This window comes from Bos mutus, chromosome 10 (genome assembly GCF_027580195.1).
Source record: "Bos mutus isolate GX-2022 chromosome 10, NWIPB_WYAK_1.1, whole genome shotgun sequence".
Taxonomy (NCBI): Eukaryota; Metazoa; Chordata; class Mammalia; order Artiodactyla; family Bovidae; genus Bos; species Bos mutus.
The window spans coordinates 12,730,150-12,743,617 of NC_091626.1; the positions used below are offsets into that span (position 1 = coordinate 12,730,150).

The window sequence follows — 13,468 nt, forward strand, 5'->3', positions numbered from 1 at the left end:
ACAGCAAATAGTGTTTCAGAGAGGACAGACTCCATCCAGCCTAGGCCCTGGAGAAAATACAGAATGGATCTCACAGGAACCCATGCAACATCTTGCTGTTTTAAGTCATTGGGATTTTTGAAGTTGTATATTACCGCAGCATAACCTGTTTATTCTGACTGAGAGAGAAACATATTTTCATCCAAGAAGCATCAGATGGTCTGTGAGACAAACAAATCAACAAAAAGGCATTCTTGTCCATTTTAGATCATCAGTTCCAAGAACTAAGGGAGTATGCTTTTGAGAACATAATTTGTACATTATCATTGCCATGCAAGCCAAAGAAGTGTTTGGCAAGCCTTGGATTATCAACTTTCAATAGAGCCCCAGACATATTCTCTACCTTAAAAAATCACTAGTCCCAATTTAGAGGAAGTTTAAAGTTGTTGTTCAGCCGCTCAGTCGTGTCCAATTCTTTGCGACCCCATGGACTGCAGTATGCTAGGTTTCCCTGTCCTTCACTATTGTTTTAAATAGTTTAAAGTTACAAAATGCTAAAGAGAGATGTTAAGGACATATAAGAAGTTAAAAAAAAAAAGAAAGAAAATGGGAGCACTTTGGAGGGAATCATGAGCAGCTGTCAGGAGCGTTTTTACGTAAAGGTCAAATCCTGTTGCGTACCGGGGGTCTCTAGACCTGTCCTCCTGCACTGCTGGTTGCCATACGGGCCCGCCTAGTGCTTTGACCTGGGGACCAGCACTGCGATGTTCTCCTAACTTGTGTTATTCTGTCTCAGATCTCACTCACATCATCCCACATGCAGATAACTTTACATAAAAATGCAATGAGTGAGGGATCATGACTCTTTTTAATATATTCCCCCAGAGGGACTTCCCTGGTGGCCCAGGGTTAAGACTCCACATTTCCAATGCAGGGGATGAGGGCTCATCCCTAGTCAGGGAACTAAGATCCCGAATGCCTTGCAGCACAGCCAAAAGATAAAAAAATATTAAAAATGACAACAACAAAACATATGTTCTCCTAGAGCAGAGGGCCCCAAAACCACTGCCCCCGCCCCAGGCCACACAGCAGGAGGTGAGGGGTGGGAGAGTGAACAAAGCTTCACCTGTGCTTACAGCTGTTCCCCAAAGCTGTTACTACCCTCTGAGCTCCACCTCCTGTCAGACAGCAGTGAGACTGGATTCTCATAGGATGCAAACCCGAAAGGTAATCAGGTTGAATCATCCTGAAACCATTCCCCTACCCAGCCACCCCACCCGGCCACACACCCACCTCCAGCCCTAGTCAGTGGAAAACTGTCTTCCAAGAAAACCGTCCCTGGTACCAAGAAGGTTCAGACAAGTGCCCTAGAGAAAGTGATCAAACTGGATACTCTAGTTCCGCTCACTTTAGCATAAAAGGAAGTGCCAATGCTCTTCCACCAGCTGGTTGAGGTGCCTTAACTAGTACTGAACAAGTTGACTATAAACTCCTTAGATATGAGTTGTATTTTATTCATCTGTGAAGAGCACGGTAATTAGTGAGGAGCCTGTTTTGGATTCAGCCAGATTCCAGCTAGGATATTGATTCCATCACTTAATAACTGGATAATCTTGACCTTGATAAGCTTAACCTCTCTAATCTTGTTTCATCATCTGTAAAATGGGGATAATAATGCCTGACTCCATTGACTTGTTGTGGAAATTAAATGTGACACTTCTTTGTAAAGCTCCTGATGCAGCTCAAAGGTCTTTGTTGAGAGCTTGGAGAAACAGTGGCTTCCATCCAACCAAGAGAGTGTGATCTCAGAAGAGACTGTATTTTATTTCAGTCACTCAGTTGTATCCGACTCTTTGTGACCCCATGGACTGCAGCACACCAAGCTTCCCTGTCCATCACCAACTCCTGGAGCTTGCTCAAACTCATGTACATCAAGTTGGTGATGCCATCCAACCATCTCATCCTCTGTCATCCCCTTCTTCTCCCACCTTCATTCTTTCCCAGCATCAGGGTCTTTTCCAATGAGTCAGTTCTTTGCATCAGGTGGCCAAAGCACTGAAGTTTCAGCTTTAGCATCAGTCCTTCCAATAAATATTCAGGACTGATTTATTTCCTTTACGATTGACTGGTTGGATCTCCTTGTAGTCCAAGGGACTCTCAAAAGTCTCCAACACCACAGTTCAAAAGCTTTGATTCTTTGGTGCTCAACTTTCTTTATACTCCAACTCTCACATCCATACATGACTACTAGAAAAAAAATAGCTTTGACTAGATGGACCTTTACTGGCAAAGTAATGCCTCTGCTTTTTAATATTCTATCTAGGTTAGTCATAGCTTTTCTTCCAAGAAGCAAGTGTCTTTTAATTTCATGGCTGCAGTCACCATCTGCAGTCATTTTGGACTGTTTTAGTCTCCATCAAATTTCAAGGAGAATTCCTTTGCCAGAGGCTGCAAATGCTATCATGCTGAGGTTGAATAGATAATGTTTACCTCAAGGGAAAGGATTGGTTTCCATTTTATCTGCATTGTTTGAATTTTTATATGAATTAAAAATACATGACATTAAAAATTAACACAGTTTTTTTAAAGGGAAAAAAATGTTGAGTTAGCAGGGTTGCTGGCTTATTTGCTGAATCTTTTAGCTCTTTCAAGGGACAGCAAGAGCAACAAACAGAACATACTAATATTTATCTATATTAATCAAAACACTAATAATTGGGCTTCCCTGGTGGCTCAGCTGTAGAGAATTCATCTACCAAAGCAGGAGATGCGAAAGCAGGGTCAGAAAGATCCCCTGGGGAAGGAAATGGCGACCCACTCTAGTATTCTTGCCTGGAAAATCCCATGGACAGAGGAACCGAGAGAAGCCTGCTGTCTATGGAGTTGCAATGAGTCGGACAGGACTTAGGAACATTTAGTTGCAACAACAAAAAGATAAGTATCCATATTAATAAGGGAGTCCCAATCCTATATGGACCTGAAGGTAGAAACAAAGTACAATAATCCTTCACAGTTGCACCAAATCTTTGCAAGACTTCCGTTTCCTTGTACTGACAGTTTCAACTTCCCATGATTCCACTTATAATTTTTGGATTTTACAATGGTGTGAAGGTAATACCCACTTGGAATTTTTATCTTTTATGAGCTAATGGCACAAGACACTCTCCTGTGATGCTGTGATGCTCTCCTGTGAGCAGGGGAACAAGTCTAAGCTCCGAGACAACACGGTGATCAGCAGAGTAAACAACCGAAACGCAGGCAACTATTCTGCTTTTCACTTACAGTACAGCATTCAATAAATTACATGAGATATTCAACACTGTCATAAACAGGCTTTGTGTTAGATGATCCCGCCCAACTCTTGGCCAAAGTAAGTTTTCTGACCAGGTCTAAGATAGGCTGGGTTAAGCTGTGATGTTGGGTGGGTTAGGTGTGTTAAATGGATTTTCAATTTAGATGGGTTTATCGGGACCTGACCCCATCGTCTGTGGAAGACGATCTGTATTATCTTCGGCCCCCTGAAGTCTTTTGCTTGGTTTCCACCCCTCCCAGGCAATTCCACCCCCAGGCAACCGTTAAGGAGGGGAGAAACTGAGGCAGGGTTGGGGGGAGACTGTGAGTCCGGCTAGAACACCCACACCGCGGGCCTCTTGCTGCTCTCAACACCGGAGTTCGGGCCGTTAGGGCGGTTTTCCTTGCGGAGCCCGGAGCGCTCAGGCCGCCTAGGAGGGCCTGCCCGCCTGGAGCTCCGCGGAGACCAGGCCGAGGGGGCGGGCCCGAAGCCTCGGCCTCGCCTCCGCCCGCGCGGCGCTGCGGCTGCCGCTTCCCGGCCGCTCGCGGAGCGGGCGCCTCCCCGGGCCCGGAACTCTGTCCGGGCGCGACCAGCATGCTGCAGAAGCGGGAGAAGGTGCTGCTTCTGAGGACCTTCCACGGCCGGACGCTGCGGATTGTGCGGGAGCATTACCTGCGGCCCAGTGTGCCCTGCAACAGCCCGCTCTGCCCGCAGCCCGCCACCTGCCACAACGGTCAGGGCCCGGGGTGCAGAGGGCTGGGGGCACCGGGAGCCGAGGTCCGGCGGGAGCTGGGTGGCCGGGGCTGGAGCGCGGGGAGCCGAGGCCGGGCAGGAGCTGGAGCTGGGGCGGCGGGGTCGGGGTCGGGGTAGAGCGTCGGCCTTAAGGTGGAAGGGTGCGGCCCAGAGGCGGAGAGCGAGGCCGCAGTGGCGCAGAGTCCGAGGCCCCCGGGCCTCCGCCCGCCTCCAGGCATCACCTCCGACCCGGCTGCCACTCGCACGCAAGGGGCAGGCGGCTTCCAGACCTCCGAGAGCTGGGCCGGTCCACGGCTCCGCGGTCTCTCAACCCCGACTCCCGATTGCTCTGCCCGGGGAAGAGGAAGGGCCGAGGGGCAGGCGCCCCCGCCGCGCAGAGGCCTGGTTTGGGGGCTCTCCGAGGGGCCTGTGGGCGCTGGAGCGTCCGGCCCCCAGGCTCGCGGTGGCGAAACGAGGAGGTCCCGAGCCGTGGGCCCCGCAGTGCGAGTCGGGGCGCGGGAGCAAACGTTGCTGCTGCTTCTCGTTGTACTTTGCTCTGCTCCCCACCACTTTTCTGACCTACCAGCACCGAGGCCTCAGACATTTACCCGGTGGAGAGCCCACTTGACTGTAGGATTTGTGAATCATCTGGGGCGTCGTTGTCTAGGAAGGTCATGGGGAAACTGGATTTGGGTCGGCTGCCCACTACACCTTCCTCCGCTTGATTTCTAGGCTGCTGGGGTGGCCGATTTAACGATGGAGGTTGCAGGTTCTTCCCCGTGGTGGGAGAGGAGCATGGTAGTCCTTTTCAGCGAATATCTGGGATCCTCAGCTTATTATTAAGGCGAACATTTCAGTTACAGCTCGGCTAACCAGCTCCGAGACACAGGCTGGGTGGAAGTCCCACCTCTGCCCTTGCTTGCACTGAGCATCTTTTCTAGTCAATTCAGCCTTCCTGGCCCAAGGAGACTTCTGAGCACGTTCGCAAGCTTGAAACAGAACCGACTTGAAATGCCTGGGCATAAACAAGTGGTTAACATGTTTGTGGTGCCCCACTGGAAAGTGAGTGCAGGTCAATGAGTTAACACAAAAAAAGTTAAATTGTGCTTAGGATTTGCTTGTTTTTGTTTTTTTGTATTTTAATCTGTCATCTTCTGTCCGACTGGCAACACCATAGACCACACTGAGCTTTTATTTATCATAACTTCAGAAAAATGAAGGTGCTGAATTTAACTCTACCAAAGTGGATTTGTCTTTTAAAAACTTCAGTGTTGTTAAGATTAGAAGTTGTTCCGCACATGGGGACACCCTGACATTGAAATCATAATAAGCCAGGTTTGCAAACGCTGTCTGATCTCTTCTGTTTTGAATTATGCTTCAGATGGGAAACTCTTGTCTAGTGACGTGACTCATTACATGGTTCCAGATTGGAAAGTCGTTCAAGATTACCTTGAGATCCTCGAGTTTCCTGAGTTGAAGGGAATTGTTTTCATGCAAACGGCTTGTCAAGCTGTGCAGCATCAAAGAGGCCGAAGGTATCTGTTTTGCATTATTTATTTATTTATGGTGCAGGGTTTTTTCTCCCCTTTAGAAAAGGTCCCTTGTTGGAGAGAGAGGGGAGGAATTCATTATTTTCATCAGAAAGGACTTTTTGAGCTAATTTGGCATTTTCTTTGCCAGTGAGGAATGCAGTAACATTCTTTTATATTTCTTCTTCAACACCTGGCCCAGAGATCTGACTGTAAATCAATAAACTGCGGTGTCCCCAAGATGTGGGTACTTAAGATTCTTGGCTTTTGGTTTGCAATTTTATAGTAACAGACCTATTGCTTACTTCTGGGTGAAAACTGCATATTATTTAATCTTCTTATTTATAGATATATTGTTTCAGAAACGTACATTATTTTCCCCCTGGGAAAAAGAAAGTGTTTTAAAATTTGAGGCTCCTTTATTGGGGAGGCAAATTTCTTTATAAATTCATTTAATCACTTGTGATTTATTCAGTGAAACCAGAATTAACTTGTTTTATTTTTAGACTACTGGTATAACCACCAACCATAGTAATTGTATTTGCTAAACAAAGAATTTCTGGTTGAACTCAGTCTAAAATGCTTGCCTTGTGCGTAAAGGAAGAACAGTTTTTCACCTTTTAAACAAATACACTATAAATGGTTTTGCTTCTTTTATGTTGGGAAAAGATTTATGATTTGAACTTGATGGCTGTATGGAAACAGCATATTAGAATTATACACCCAACCTCTTAACACCCCAAGTTAAGCAGAAATTATGTTTATTCTTTTTTAAATGTTGTGGTTTCTTCAGACATTGGTAGTAAAAGATGAAGTGTGTTTATTTGTATATGAAAATGATAAGTTGTCCTTATTATATGCTCAATTCAAAAAATATGCATTTACTAGATTATGTGCAGGTTTTTCAGATAGAATATTTTTATATGAGCTTGAAGTTGATTTTGTTCAGACACAAAGATATAAATGTTTATACGCATCCAGGTTTAAATGCTGCTGTAGGTGTCGTATTTCAATTTCTGCTACTAAAATCAATTTGCTGTTATAGTGTGAGTTGCTAACACACTGCTGAGCCCTTTCAACTTCTGTTTTCTAAAATATTTTTAATATTAAGGATTGTTTTAAAAACCAATTCCTGGGACATTTGAAAGCAAAGAATTGGAATTTAAATAGTCTTTTTTCCTGAACATTTCAAAAGTAGTTAACTTGAAAAATTACTGGTTTTCCATTACTTCACTGTGTCTCTGAATGTACTAAATGTGAAAACAAAAGCTAAAGAGTCATGGAACAGACTCACAGGGTAACACCCTGGTTTTGCCATTTTTGAGCTCCTAGTTCCAGGCCTTCTGAAGTACAAAAAGAAGTCTTGGTCCCTCTCTCAACAAATTTGTCTTGTTGGAGTTAGATGCAAGAAGCAAGAAGGTAATTGTGACATACCTTACATGGACACATGTAGGATGATTTAATGTGGACTGTGCAAAGTGCAGAAGTGAACATGGGGTGTGGGAGTTGAAAATGCCTTCTGAAGGAAATAGTTTTGAGACTGGTCTCAATTCGGGGAAATGAACCTGACTGATGACGAGGAATGAAAAGCAGCAAAAGGAATCAGCAGGTTTGGGACTTGGTGTTTTATTTACCTGTTAGGTGACCAGCAGGTGTATTCAGGTTGAAACAGCTAAAGGAAGTTACCTAAGCCCTGCTGCTGCTGCTGCTAAGTCGCTTCAGTCGTGTCCGACTCTTCACGACCCCATGGACTGCAGCCTGCCAGGCTCCTCCGTCCATGGATTTTCCAGGCAAGAGTACTGGAGTGGGTTGCCATTGCCTTCTCTGACCTAAGCCCTGGAAAGTGTCATATATTAAAAGCTAGCTTTATAGTTGATGACAGCCATTGAATGTGTAAGATTCAGGAGATATGCTTGATTAATTTGGCCTTTGTAAGTGTTACGTGTAAATCACTTGAGTATTTGTATTTAACCAAAGGTGGCCTAGCAGAAGTGGTAAAGAACCCGCCTGCCAATGCAAGAGACATAAGAGATGCAGGTTTGATCCCTGGGTTGGGAAGATCCCCAGGAGGAGGGCATGGCAACCCACTGCAGTACTCTTGCCTGGAGAATCCCCATGGACCCAGGAGCCTGGCAGGCTACAGTTGATAGGGTCACACAGAGTGGGACACGACTGAAGTGACTTGGCACGCTTGCGGCCTAGCAGAGGCTCTCTGGTGCTTTGCTTCATTTAATGTTGGGGAAAGTTTTGTTTTTCAGTTCTTCCTTAGAGATTTTTGAGATGCTGGTAAACAATTCATTGTATTTGGCATGCTTTTAGGAACATTATTGCTTAGGAAAGTTTTGTCAAGTGAAAATACCTGGTCTGCTCTAGTGTCTGGAAGAAGGATGCCTTGCTTTCTTTTTGACTCCTTCCTAAATGCCATCTGTATAGAATGAGCCTCAGTCTCTTAGTACATAACATAAGACTGAGATCAAAGTGTTACAGTTGAAAAGTGTTACAGTTTGATGGGGATCAAACTCCCCATCCTATGTCAATGTTACTCAACATGAGTAATGTAGTCAACTTTGTTTCTAAAAGAAAAGAAAGTCTCGTGGATACTCAGTGTTAATTTAAATTAAGTTACTTAAATATGTTTCAACATAAACTTAGGTATAAATCCTCATACCTAACTACTTAATGCAACCCTAAACCCAAATCAGACCTTCAAATTAAACAAAGCTACAAAATCAGAAAACTGCAAATGAACATTAATTTAAGGGGACCAGTGACACTGTTTTACTGAAATGAAATCACCCGAGTTGGGTTTAATAATGGAAAGACACGGCCTCTATTGGAATAGGCAATGGCAACCCACTCCAATATTCTTGCCTGGAAAATTCCATGGACTGAGGAGCCTGGCAGGCTACAGTTCATGGGATTTCAAGGAGTCAGACATGACTGAGCGACTAAGCAATCACACACTGCCTCGTGTCCATAGACATAGATTCTATATTTAATATGATTTTATAGTTTGATTTCAATCATATCAATGCAGAAAATGCCTGTTCTCATAAGTATGTTGTACAAAACAGTATGAGGAATGTCAAGTTTTTGATTGGAATAATCACATGCTCTGCCATCTAACAATCCTCAAATGTTTATTTAATGAGGGCTCATGTGATAGCCCTGTAAGGCTGACATTTATTCATGTGTTAAGGTGTTCATTTGAGAGATTCTATTTGTCAGAGCTGTGCTAGCACTGGGGATACAGTGGAGAACAAAAGCAGACGTGCTCTCGATGGGGAGACAGGCAGTAATGGATGCTCAGAAACAGATGGGGAAATGCGGCTGTGACAGGCATGCTGAGGCATGGGACTTGGCTCAGGAGAGCCCAGACTAGGCACCGGAGGAAAAGCTTTCCTGAGTGAGAGGCCTGTGTTGAGCTCTGAGGGGTGTGTGAGTCCCAGGCAAAGAAAGGAGAAAAGCTTTCCGGGCAAGGAAACTGTGCCGTGCAAGGTCGGGGGAGGGAGTACGTGGAGAAGGAGGGAGGAGAGGCCCTGGGCTGGACTAAGACAGGGCCCATGGGCCTCAGGGATGTGGCGAAGGGTTTTGAGCAAGGGGGATAACATGATCGGATTCCAATTTTGAAAAGATTACTGGGCCAGTGGAAAAGAGGCTTGGCGAAAAGAAGAGGAGGCACTTGCTTTAGTTCACATGAGAGATGTGGCTAACTTAGAGACAGGGAGAGAAATAGACTTTTCTAAGAGCTGTTTAGTAGTTAAGATCCATAGAACTTTGTAAATATATAACAGATTGAAAACATGTCCACACAAAAACTTGAGACAGATGTTCATAAGAGCTGTATTCATAATAGCCAAACTATGGGAACAGCCCAAATGTCCAGCTACTGATAATGATTCCACGAAAGGTGTTTTAACCACACAATGAAATATTACTCAGCCATAACAAGGAATGAATTAGTGATAAATGCTACAACACGGACTTGAAAATATTATGCAAAGTGAAAGAATCAAGCCACACACATGGAAATCCTATATTGTATGATTCCATTTATATAAAATGCCTAGAATAGGTAAATCCAAGAGATGAAAAGTAGGTTAGTAGTTGCCAGGGGCTGAGTCAAAAGGAATGGGAAGTGACTGCTTGATGGGTATAAGTTTCTTTGGGGGCTGATAAAAATGGAATTAGATAATGGTAATGGTTACATAACTCTGGGACTATACTAAAAACCATTGAATTGTACATCTTAAAAGGGTGAATTTTATGCATCATATCTCAATAAAGCAACTGTTTTTAAAAAAGATCTATAGGGTTTAGTAATGGATTTATGTAAGTGAGATAAGGGAGAAGGTAGTGTCAAGAATGACACTAAGGTTTCTGGCTTATGTAACCCGATACAGAGGGGGAACACTAGAGGAGGTCAGGTGTGGGAAGGTAGAGGTCTTGAGTTTGAGGTGTCTTTGAGGCTTCCAACAGGGCAGGCCCTGACACCAAATGGCATTGCAGCTAGAAGCCTGGTCCAAATTATGCTCCATTCAAAATGTTTTAAGAATATCACCTAATGCAGGCAAATACTGCTTGATTCCACTTATACGAGGTACCTAGTATAGTCAAATTCACAATCAGAAAGTACATTGATAGATACCAGGGGCGGGGAGAGGAGAATGGGCAGTTAGTGTATAATGGGGACAGAGTTTCAGTTTAGGAAGGTGAATAATTTGGGAGATGGATGATGGATGAGAGTTGCACAGGTTGAATGTACTTTGTGTCACTAAACTATAAGTTAAGTCTGGTTAAGATACTATGTTTTATATTATATGACTTTTACTACAGTAAAAAAAATAAAATAAAAAAGAAAGAATACAACCTAATATAAATGGAAATAGAAATTTTTGAAATTCTTGTAGAAAGCTTAGGGACCTCTGAAAGCAAGTCTAGGAGACCTCACCCCAGTTCTGCAAAAACTGAAGAAATGCAGCCTTGAGTACGGAGCCCACTTCCTTGTACATCTCCCATTGATTGTATGACACCCACTTCTAATCCCCAGAGAGAGGAGTCAGCAGGGGAAGGCATGTTGCATCTGCAGATAAGATCACTATTGAATAAAAATAGAAAAAAAAATCAATCTAGAAAAGGTAAGTTTTGCTGTCCCCTGAGAAACTGTCTGTAGATAATGGAGATTTTTAGAAAACACTTGAGCCAGACCAGGAAACTAGGGTTTTTCTGTAAGACTGGAAGTTTTTTAATTTTTTTGTACTTGACTATTTGAAACTCTTGTCCTGTCATTCAGGCCAGATTTGTTTAAGGCACTATGATGATCTCTGCTGGCTCCCTGCAGGATGCTCATATATCTCATTCCATCATGTGCGCCACCAGCCCTGACTAGCAAAAAATACGACTGTATTCGATGGATATGCTATGAAATTATAAGCATAAACCCACATGCCTACAAGAGCACTGGACTGTCACACTCAGAGTGATTCGCTGTTTGTCTCCTGCTTTCTCCATTAATATTCTCGTGCCATTTGTTCATTTGTTTTATCTGGCTGATAGGTAGCTGACAAATGGACGCACACTCGAAAAGTCTACGGGAAATATTTGGGAGTAGAACTTCAAATTGAGAAAATTCTTTTTTCTAAGTGATAGGTTTTGCTAAACATTGGCAAGGATTGTCATTACGCTTATTTGGTGGTAAACCCCCCTGGGTCTGGCTTGTGGAGCATCAGGTGTTTGGAGAGGACTGGATTCGAGAAGCCCCACATTTAGGGTACGGGTGTGCTGACCAATGCAGTGATGTGTGCGAAGCCTAGCGAAAGAGCAACTGGGTTCTGAAATGTCAGAGTTTGTCCCAGGGCATTTGTGTCTTGTATTTGGTTCACTGTTGCAACGGGTTGTGAGTTCATTGACTCATTTGCAGACATTTTTTGAGCACCTGCTGTGGGTTAAGTGCTAGAGATATAAGGAGAAAGCGTGCTGTCTGCTCCCTCGAGCCTTCTGTCCCCTCTCTTTCCTCCCTGGGGCCCTTTGTCTACTTACTGCTCACCCATCCTTCAGGTCTGTCCCCTCCCTCCTGGATGCCTTCCTCTTCCCTCCTGGGTTCCCATCACACCCTGCACATTGCCTGAATGATGCTAAAGCTGAAACTCCAGTACTTTGGCCACCTCATGCGAAGAGTTGACTCATTGGAAAAGACTCTGATGCTGGGAAGGATTGGGGGCAGGAGGAGAAAGGGACGACAGAGGATGAGATGGCTGGATGGCATCACTGACTCGATGGACGTGAGTCTGAGTGAACTCTGGGAGTTGGTGATGGACAGGGAGGCCTGGCGTGCTGCGATTCATGGGGTCGCAAAGAGTCGGACACGACTGAGCGACTGATCTGATCTGATCTGATCTGATCCCACTGAAATGGGTTGTTCTATCTTTTTTTGTGGTTTTATTTTGTTTTGACAATTAGTGTAGCTATTTTTTTTAATCACAGTAAAATATATATAACATAAAATGTACCCCTATCTAAGTATACTGTTTGGTAGCATTGAATACATTGACACTGTTGTAACAACCTGCCTTCAGAACTTTTTCATCTCCCCAAACTGAAACCCACTAAATGTTAATTCCCCATCTCCCTCCCCCAAGACCCGCACCCCCCAACACAACACACAACCACCGTCCCACTTTCTGTCTCTCTGTATTTGGCTCCTCAGGGAAATACATATAAGTGTAATCATCCAATACTTGTCCTTTTGTGACCGGCTTGTTTCACTCAGCATAATGTCTTCAAGGGTCATCTGTGCTGAAGAATATGTCAGAGCTTCCCTTCTAAGGCTGAGTAACAGTCCGTGGTATGTATATACCACGTTTTGTTCATCCACCCATTCCTCTGTAGACACTTGGGCTGGTTCTACCTTTTAGCTAATATGAATAATGTTGTTATGAACAGGGGTGTGCAAATATCTCTTTGAGACGCTGCTTTCAGTTCTTCGAGGTCTGTACCCAGAAGTGAATTGCTGGGACATGTGGTAGTTCTAGTTTTTTTTTTTTTTTTTTTTTTTTTTTTTTGAGGAATGGATGGTTATGTTGCGTTCACCATGAGCAGGACCATTTTGCAGGTGAAGGGCAGCATCAGGGACATCTAGATGGTTCCCTGAGGGCCCTCAGCAGAGCACAGAGAAGGAGTTTGCCAACTGCAAGCTGTTTAGTCTGGTACAGTGCAGCCAGTACCTGTACTGAACTCAGGTGCTTTAGGGATGTGGCCAAAGGGAGCAAAAAACTGGAAGAGATCAGGAAAAACAGGCAATAGTTTTCAGTATTTTCTCTGAATTAATAAATTTCAGATGTTTATAAAACCTCTTCTAGAATTTTTTATTGCTTAACAAGAAAAGTACTCATTTAAAAAATTCATGCATGACAGAAATGTGTGAAGCAGAAAGTGAAAGTCCTTGCCTAACCACCTGGTAAGGAGGGTCTGGGTCTTGCTAGCACAGTGATGGAGACTCCTCTGTGCATATTCTCAGAGGCTGTGAAAAATGATTTTAAGTGTATCTTTGTGAAAGTGGGAAAATTATAAATTTAATATGTTCTAGGCATTTCCAGGGGAAAGGGGCAGCTTTTGTTTACACAAGTGGAATTCTATGAAGGAAAGCTACCATTCACATAAATGAAGCTGAATCCTTTTGTTCATTAGGACAGTTTTGTAAGCTGTAGTTACCTGCTGATCCTTTTTGCTGTTGATTCCTTTTAAAGTGGCTCAAAATTAGAATTACTAAGAAAGTAAAATGTGTTTCTTGCTTTCCAATGAAGTGTTGAGATGATACAGATTTGATAGCATTTATTTAGAGGAAAAAAGTTAAAGTTCTGCCTTTGCTTTATTGAAAAGACTCATTTTTAAACATCCATGGTGGCAGGCTGGTGCTAGGAATGCAAGCACACAAATT

At 43.8% G+C, this 13,468-nt stretch overlaps 1 protein-coding gene across 1 annotated transcript in view; it reads left to right on the plus strand.

The window, feature by feature from the left end:
- The first annotated feature begins 3,750 nt into the window (after window positions 1–3,750).
- DIS3L (DIS3 like exosome 3'-5' exoribonuclease) overlaps window positions 3,751–13,468 on the plus strand; it is a 32,264-nt gene continuing 22,546 nt past the window's right edge. The window contains exons 1-2 of the mRNA XM_070377310.1: window positions 3,751–4,004; window positions 5,385–5,538. Coding sequence (XP_070233411.1) covers window positions 3,866–4,004; window positions 5,385–5,538 — 293 coding nt within the window. The 5' untranslated portion in view covers window positions 3,751–3,865. The remainder of the gene's footprint in view (window positions 4,005–5,384; window positions 5,539–13,468) is intronic.